At 36.1% G+C, this 9,737-nt stretch overlaps 1 protein-coding gene across 1 annotated transcript in view; it reads right to left on the bottom strand.

Annotated features, from left to right (window-relative positions):
* The window catches only part of cnksr3 (cnksr family member 3), a 38,727-nt gene extending 29,014 nt beyond the window's left edge, over positions 1-9,713 (bottom strand). The window contains exon 1 of the mRNA XM_016562592.1: positions 9,510-9,713. Coding sequence (XP_016418078.1) covers positions 9,510-9,561 — 52 coding nt within the window. The 5' untranslated portion in view covers positions 9,562-9,713. The remainder of the gene's footprint in view (positions 1-9,509) is intronic.
* Between the last annotated feature and the right edge of the window lie 24 nt (positions 9,714-9,737).

Genomic DNA, 9,737 nt, shown 5'->3' with positions numbered 1-9,737 from the left:
TATAAGACATAAAATGTTGAATACTCATTTGAAATTATAAGAAAAAAGAATACTTTAAATGTGAAATTAAAACGGCCAGTAGGTGTCAGCAAGTCACTGTTAATAAGTGAGTCATTGCGATTGAACCGAATCATTTAAACGGTTGATTCATTCAGGAACGAAACACGGTCATTGCTCAGAGATGCAAAACTGTGCTATGGTGGCTGTGTTTGGAATTATTTTTGTTGTCGAAATAGAGCAAAAACAGGCGATATGATGTCTAAAATGCAAGTCTCTTAATTAACTAATTGTTTATTGAACTGTTGTAAAAAAAAAAATCTATATGTAATCATGCTGATTTTTGGAGGAAAAAATGGCACTCTTCGTCTGATATTGATTTACTATATGAAATGATATAAATATATAAATTATCTGCCCCTATATTTTCAATTTTGTGATCATTCTAAATGCATTTTAACAGACTGAATCACGCGCGCGCACTAGTCTAATCTACTAGACTTCAGGGCACTCTGTAGGAGTGTTTTGTTGGGTTTTTGGCAAAATACTGATAATGTCAAATCGCACATCGTTAAAACAACAATTACGATATTATCGCAGACGATATATATCGCACACCCTGCACCACTGTCTTTTTGGTGATTTTACCGCCAGTTTGCTCTCCTGCCCATTATTTACTGCAGTAGTTTCCAGGGAGCGATTTTTTTGTTTTTTTACTCAGTAATTAATGTGTTTTAAAATGTAGCGAAGTACAATACTTCAAACAAAATATACTTAAGTAAAAGAAAAATTACAGATTTTTAAAATTACTTTAAAAAGTAGAAGTACACAAAAAAGCTACTCAATTACAGTAATGCGAGTAAATGTAATTAGTTAATTTCCCCCTTTGCTTATAAGTATAATGCAAAAAAAAAAAAAAAGATTTAAATAGTATACATCATAATTATATATATATAGGCCTATGCTGAATTACATTTATTAGAATCATCATTAAAAATACAGAATTATAAAAAAAACTAATCTAAAAGCAAATTATACAGACAAAGTAATAAAAAATTAACACAATCATTTCCACTTATGAGTGTGTAAATTTAATAAGAAATTGTCTTACCAACTGAGTAATTCATGCTAATCCAATTAATTAATCATACTTTTTAATTAATTTTGATTAATTAAAGTTTTAATTGATTTACAGCTCTAGCCACAAGCCAAAAAACTCAATTATCCTAAAAATGATTTTTAAAAGTTGTAAATAAAGCTGTAAATAAAACTAAAACCAGAGTTTACTGGAGTTTGTTTTACAACAAAATACTATTTCAGTCTTTCTAATTCAAAAGTTTCAAAATGTTTAATTCAATGCGCCGTTGCTTGCTGGTTACTTCAAAATTTATTAGAAAATAATTTCAAAGTAAATCTTACACCAAATTTTATTTTAGAGTAGGCTAAACTTTTTAATGAATTTTACTATATTTTCTTTTTAGCTTGGAGAGAAATGACCCGGGCGTGTTTTGGTAAGATTCACCTTCATTTGACTCATTTGAATGCATTTCACCGGAAGGCTAGACTTACAGTACTGTGCAAACCAAGTCTGGGAAAGACACAGAGAAGCTCTTTTTCCCCTGAAACTTTTGTCAAAACACCCTTCTGTCCACTGTGTGTGTGTGAGACTGCAGTATGAAAAGTGGCTCTTTGTGGGGGGTAGAACGGCCCTTTTAAAATCAAAGAGAAAGCGAGAAAAGGAGGCAAAGAGGGGTCAAAGGGCAAAGTTAGGGACTCCTGAATACCCTCCACCCTCAATGTCCCTACTGAGAGACAACAGCTGCATTTTCTGAGCTCAAAAAGAGACACAGTGTCAATGGAACCGCCAGAGAAAAGCTGCCACATACGAGAAAGTGTCAAGAATAACAGTCCACCGATGCAGTGTGAGCAAACGAACATCAGCTTTTGTTATCTCTAATTCTTAAGGTATTCTGTGTTAACTAATCTGGCGAAGCGAAAGGGATACAGGCATGTGCCGTTCAGTTTGATTGACATGCACTTTTGGTGATGAAAGGTCGTCTATGCTGCGTGGATGTCTGTAAACTGGTGTAGTGAAAAGGCAGGTTAAGTTTGGTGAACTTTTGTTTTAGTGGGAAAGTGATCTGCCACCTGAAAACATTCGAGAACCACTGCATTAGCCTTATATACATGGCAAAAAATCAGTGTCTTCTGCATTTCTATTTCCAGATCCTCAAATCTTACAGTTCATAGGAGAAAGTTGAAGAAAAGAAGATGAAAGTGGATGTTTGTGGATGGAGATCTGTTTACATAAACACATGCTCTTCAAGCCTTCAAATTAAGCATTAATAAGAAAAAGATCAATTAAAATCCAAAAAGGACAAGAAAACCCCATAAACATAATCCATTTGATTAATTTTACAATTCATTCCAAGTCATTCGTAGCTAGCCACAAAAGCTTTTTGTGAAAAGGAATTCAAGCTGTAATTCACTACAAATCTTCTCCTCTGCCGCAACACAAGTCACATCAAACTAAATTTAGATGACTAAATAATGCCAGAATTTTCATTTTGTTTAGATGAACTCTTTAAGACAAACTAATAAGTGGAAGTTGACAAAATAAAAGTCCTAAATGAGCTAAACACTCAAGAAGAGCTATTGCCCAATGGTTCCATGTCACAACAACTTCTAATCTTGTTTAGAAAAATGCCTCAGATATAAACACTTGCACTGGTAGGTAAATTTAGCAGAGATAAAAGTATCTCATGCTGCAACAGTTACCAAACTTGAAAAAGTTGGCTGCTTTGACTTATGAATGCATGAGGTCTTTCTTGTGGTGGGAAACAGACGCTAATCGTATCCGCTGACCCCGCTCACATCCAAATGACTAACAAGCTTAAAAGCGCCATATTAGAGGGCCGAGGCACCCGAGCTTCAGTTACAAATGAGAAGGTAGGGCGTCTTTCTCTCCCGTCCCCTGTCCCGATGCAGTCTCTCACTGACAGAGCTGGCCTGAGAAAGTCAGCAGTAGCAGTGTGTGTTTCTAAAGCTTTCCTGCTGAGCCTTTGGAGACTTGAAGAATGTTTATTGTTCTCCGTGTGCGACTGAAACTCCTCCAAGTTTCCGAAACGGTGTGGAGCGTTACCCTTCCACTCCATATCTAGGCCTACTTCAATCATCAGCCATTCCATTTTTGCCCTTTAGTAGACTTGTAAGAAGGGAAATATGCAAACAAAATATTTTCTTCTAAAACAGAGCATGCTTCATACTGAGGGCTCGAATGATGTCACAGTCTGTCCACAGTCAATATCCTAATTTCTAAAACGTATTAATTCATTTATATCGCAACCACATCATTTCATCACAGAAGCACAAAACCTACAATTTTATTTTGTTATTTAACCTTCAACAACAACCTCTTAAACCAGTCAATGACAACACCAATGCCTCCCTAGTTACAAATTCAAGTTGTATTTGCAGTAGGCAGCACAATAAAGAAACCATAAACACTTTTACCAGTAGGCCAAATCAGCTGTCTTAACCGCGGCTTGTATACTGCATCATCACTGTGTCTCTCACGCCACTCTGTTGCCCTTTCGTGCTTGAACTGATGGTAAAACTAACGACATTATTAACTGTCTTGATATTTACTTTGAAAGCTGAAGCTGCGATTATGGTAAGGGGCGTTACATTTCCGACGCGTGCTTGTGGTGTTCGGCCAATCACAATGCACTGGGTCAGCTGGCCAATCAGAGCAGACTGCGCTTGTCAAAGGAGGGGACTTTGTTGAAAACGAAGCGTTTGAGAGAGGCGGGGCATAGAGAACCTACAATAATGTACAGTATTTGAAAAATAATGTGTTTTTTGAACATTAAAGCATGTCATCATATTCTGTTACACCAAATACACAAAATAATGAGCTTTAAAATAGCATCATATGACCCCTTTAAATTTAGAATATTATTAATCGAGTAGCTATTGCTATAAACATGTGAACAGAATAGCTTATTTTAACTGACTAGCAAGATTTCTCTTCAAGCTCCACCATGACAGTAGCTGAATGAGAAAAATCATTGGAGAAGTTTATTGAATGGGCACTTGTAGTGTACTTGAAATGTTTTTAAAAAAAAAACTGTACTTGCAGATAATATAATATTAATGAAAAAAGCCACTTAAGTGTACTTAAAGAGAGTCCACTTTCTTAACACACTTTTAAGAAGTGCATTTTGTAATGTCAAGTTAAAAGTTTTACTTTTTAAGTAGGTTTTATATCATTGTTTTAATCTGTCAGTGTTTTAAAGTACACTTGTTTTAATGTGTTAAGTATTACATTTAAAGGTAATATATTTTAAAAGTACTACATTTCATCATTATAAATGTGTAATTACAAATATATTTAAATTCATGACATGCAAGTTTTAATAGGAATTACATTAAAATATATTTCACTTCACCATAAATTCTTGTAACCATATTTTAATGACAATAGAAGAAATTATGAAATTACATACAAAGATGTACTTTATGTAATGTCTTAAAACTGAGCCATCAAAGCACACAGTTCAACTAATTGCATTTAATATAAATTTAGTAAATGTTAATTTAATTGTAAACAAATAACATGCCGTTTGCACTTAAGTATATTATTATATAATAAGCACTCTTTTTAAAAGTATGCTAAAGTATAAATTCTGTCATCTTAACTTAACTTATGTAAAATTAAATACTTGATTTGGCTGTCAGTGGAGAAAGATGCATTTTGCCCCCTTGATGGAATACGCCCATTAACATCTTTTAAATTAGCCTATTTGTCACTGTACATATAATAATATGTGAATGAATTTTCTTGTTTTTTGTTTTTTTCACTTAGCTTAGGCTACATTTTGTAAGCTAACCGCTCAGTGTACTAGTTAAGCACACCACTAGCTGTTTAGCCTGATAGCTTACCCTATAACCTATGCAAATATATCATTTTTACATATTATTCGTTTTTGTTTGATCAGTTATTACAACTGACTACTGCATGTGGTCTTTGCCTCAGAATTTTTGCCTAGCTCACTGTCTCATTTGTCTTGCTTAGCTAAAACTGTATGCCTTCACATAGTTGCAAAGCACATCCTTTGGAATGATGCCTTAAGCCTTCACTGTTAAACTTTAAGTTTTTTTTTTTTTACCAGAATAATGAAAGTCAATCTTGCTATCAATAAGTAGCACAAAGCTATTTACTATTAAACACAGATTATTCTGCTTAGCTGGCCTTGTCATTTACTAGCGTTTACATTGTTTAGCTAGCCTTCAGTATAGTCAGCTCATCAGTGTGGACGCGTGCTTAGTTGTCTGAGCTGTGAATAAGTGAAGTTTGGCACACATTCCACAGCCTGGGGGGTCAATAGAGGGAATGTTTGCTCCGCCCCTCCTCTCCCACCAGAAACAAGTGTTTGCATGGAAAGCAAGAGTGGATGAAAGACACATTTGGTGCATTTAGTGTCCCTCTCAATGGTGACGTGACATCAGTCTTCTCCATCGGCAGGAGATGAGGGACAACAAAGGCAGTAGTGGGGGGTGAGGAAGAGGGAGAGAGAGGATGGAAAAGAGAATTTCCTCCATCCAAACCCTTTAGAAGTCAACAAAGCGTCCACATAGTTGGCTATCGTGCTGTTCCTGAAACTCTGCTTGTGTATTCTGGGGTAATTCCAGCAGTGATATAACAGCTTCCTGTTTTAGAAAGTTTGAGCACATTGAGACTCAATTATCCTCAATAAATTCACTGTCTGACTGGCTGGCTGTCTGACTGTCTTAAACGTGCAGTAACACAACCTGATGCAAGATACTTTGACTAACATTATAACTTGGGCGGAAAAAAATATGTGTGAAAATATAAGTGTAGGATATGGCCCCTTTAAGCCACAATTAAGTTAACTGGTGCTAATCCATAAACAAGTGAAGACCAGTGCCAAGTTATGAGAGCAGAGCACATCACTGAGACTACAGCAGCTTGCTAATAAGCCATCTTGAGTAAGTCATCACCTGCTGTAAGCAGCTGCAAGTCAAGCCGAGGCATTTCTCTCAGCAGTTACATGTGACACAGGAATGAGACAAGCTACATGAACTTGGAATGAACTGGAACGGATGGATGAATGGATGGATGGATGGATGATCGAAAAGACAAGACAGATAGATGGATGGATGGATGAACAGACAGACAGACAGACAGATTGACAGATAGATAGATAGATAGATGGATGGATGGATGGATGGACGGACGGACGGACGAACGGACAGACAGATAGATAGTAGGGATGTAACGATTCGCTCAACTCACGATTCGATTCGATTCACAATTTTTTTTAACAAAATGAGATTTAAGACAAATTATAAATTAAATGTGTCCTTTTATTATTGCTTGGACAAAATGCTGCATGTTTCTTTGTGAAATTGAAATAACACTATAATAATATACTAATATAGCACTTACATATTATTGCTCTTTTGTTGGTTTTGATTGCTTCTATTGTCCTCATTTGTAAGTTGCTTTGGATAAAGGTGTCTGCTAAATGACTAAATTTAAATAGAATGTAAATGTAAATAACAAAACTAAATTAACATTTTAAAACAAGCCCCAAATCAAATAAATAACACAAATAAAAGAAATCTCTTCATATGAACAAAATCAGGCTTTGTCTGTGCTTTCCATTTAGTTTTAAACATAAAGTTAAGTGCTTATCATTACCCATTTTACTCTTAGTAATTTAATAATTTAATAAATGTCATAAATTAAAAGTTTAGTTCAGAAGTATCGAATCGGTATCGATATTGACGATACTGCCTTTAAAAATATCGGTATCGTATCGAAAACAAAATAAGTGGTATCGCCCATCCCTAATGTAAACAGAAAATAACGGCTAATGCTGCTATCAGTGACTCAGGATTCAAACGTAAACGCAAGGCCATTGAATCCTGGATCTGAAGTTTGCTGATCCGCCGGGAAACCAAATATGAGAACTGGTCTAGGATCAGCTACCGTACCATATTATTAATTAATCAAGTCAGTTTAACAATGCGAACTTGTTCCTAGATCAGTACACATTCTAAGGGTGCTTTCACACTTGGTTCGATTGCTTGGTCCGAACCCGAGTTCGATTGCTCCCCCCTCCCCCTGCCCCCGCTGGACAGTGTTCACATTATATTATTTGGGTCCGAATATATGTGTATATATATATATATATATATATATATATATATACAACGTGATCTCATGATAATTCGTATGTATTTTTACGTAAAATGTGGTTCTATAAAACATAAACTAAGGGTGTTTTCACATATAGTTCGTTTTAAAAGAACCAAACCCAGTTCACTTAAAGTGAACCAGAAAGGGAACCAGCCGAAAGTGACCTCAGTCCTTTTGGTGTTCACAATCTAGTGGACTCAAAAGAGAACCCAGTTCTTATTTTGGTCCTCTTCAGCAATGAAGAGATCTCAGACCCTTTGACAGGAATCCTTTATTTCTGTGGACTCTCCACTTCTACGGATTTTGTCCCGGGTGCTCATGTACTTCTGGCGAAGTTTTTTCACTTTAACACGGCATTGTAGCGCGGTTCTGTTATATCCCCTTTCCTTAATTTTTTGGGCAAACAAAAGAAACACTTTTATGTTTTTATGAGTTGAGGAGAGTTGGCGTTTAATGTTATCATCTTTCCAAATTTCAATAAGTGCACAACTCTCCTCCTGGGACCACACAACCCCACGACCTGCCATGGTGAAAAGTTTTTTCTGTTGTTACAGCAGTGACGTAACATGGCTGCAGGTATAACAAGCCTCCAGTTACACATGTCGAAACGAAACGCAAAGCGGACCGGGATCTAATTGCTTTCGCATATCACGAAGATATCGAACCACAAACGGACCCACAAACGAACCGTACTCAGACCACCTCCGGAGGTGGTCTGAGTACGGTTCGTTTGTGGGTCCTTTTAAGGGGGGTCTGAGATCACATGGTTTGTTCACATATACACGCAGAACCACTCCGAGAGCGTTTGAAAGGGTTAAATTAACTAGGTGTGAAAACACCCTTAGAGACCAGAGTATACCACATCTGTTTACTTCTGCGTCGTCTGACACAGATTTATTGTCTCAAACTGGCGTCAGGAGAGATACGCTAGTCCTTCATTAGCACGAAAGGCCAACTTTTACCCAGAGTCTGAACAGCAGGTTTGAAACTTTCAATGTGGCTCAGTTTATAATTAGATGCATCTGCTGAAACATTGGCTCTGTTTAAGAGTGTGTGAATGGCTTGGACCCAAACCATCTCAGAAGTCTTTCACATCGCATGGCCAGTCATTTCTGGTTAGCAGAGAATTATAGGTTTATTATTATTGCTATTAGAAATGTAGGCCTACTGGTATGTTTAATCCAAAAATACAAAATACAATAATAATAACTGATATTAAATATATCGGTCATCTATTTGTTTTGAGATATGAACAGTTCTGGCAGAAGTTTAGTAGACTTTTCAAGCTGTCTGAGTTTCAAAACCTTTCAACTTTTACCCAGAGTCTGAACAGCAGGTTTGAAACTTTCAATGTGGCTCAGTTTATAATTAGATGCATCTGCTGAAACATTGGCTCTGTTTAAGAGTGTGTGAATGGCTTGGACCCAAACCATCTCAGAAGTCTTTCACATCGCATGGCCAGTCATTTCTGGTTAGCAGAGAATTATAGGTTTATTATTATTGCTATTAGAAATGTAGGCCTACTGGTATGTTTAATCCCCAAAACGTACAAAAGCTGGTTTACAAAATACAATAATAATAACCGATATTAAATATATCGGTCATCTATTTGTTTTGAGATATGAACAGTTCTGGCAGAAGTTTAGTAGACTTTTCAAGCTGTCTGAGTTTCAAAACCTTTCCCAGTTTCGATCATGCTTGGGGAGGAATTAATAAACACTGAGTTTCTGTATCTGGTTAGGGATGTTGCCTTTACGAACATTTACCATAGTTTCTGGCAAGGGTTACTATTATTTTTACGGTCACACTTTAATTTAAGGTCCAATTCTCACTATTAACAAACAATAAACTACGACTTTTGCCTCAATAAACTCCTAATTTGCTGCTTATTAATAGTTAGTAAGGTAGTTGTTAAGTTTAGGTATTGGGTAAGATTAGGGATGTAGAATATGGTCATGCAGAATATGTGCTTTATAAGTACTAATAAACAGCCATTATGTCAATAATAGGCATGCTAATAAACCAGTTAATAGTGAGAACTGGTCCCTGTACTAAAGTGTTACAATTTTTTTTACAATAAAACTGTGGTCATCAATCATAATTTATCAACATATTAATATAAATAATAATAGTGATATATAATATAATAAATATGTATTTATTTTAAGAACTATTTATTTTCTTAAAAACTGAACTGTGGTTATCGTGGTTCATTTTTGTAATTAATTAAAGGAACCATGTAGCATATTATGTTAAAGGAGCAACAAGTCAATTGAGTTCCTACCTCTGATCCAGTCCACGACCTGAGTCGGTGTCCACTTTGTTATCGGCTCCATTCTTCTGTTCAGACGTTCAGAAAGTTTCGGCCAAGTTCTCAAACTCACTAAAGTCAAATAAAGCTTCCTACGCTACACTCGAGCGAGCGTCCTTTCTCATGTCTAACCACTAAACACTAATGATCAGATCACAGGAACCGCGCGAAGCTCTACTCACAGACCGACGAGAGAGAGAG

This window comes from Sinocyclocheilus rhinocerous, unplaced genomic scaffold (assembly GCF_001515625.1).
Source record: "Sinocyclocheilus rhinocerous isolate Xijiao unplaced genomic scaffold, SAMN03320098_v1.1 scaffold769, whole genome shotgun sequence".
NCBI lineage: Eukaryota > Metazoa > Chordata > Actinopteri > Cypriniformes > Cyprinidae > Sinocyclocheilus > Sinocyclocheilus rhinocerous.
This window is presented reverse-complemented; position numbering and strand designations above follow the sequence as displayed.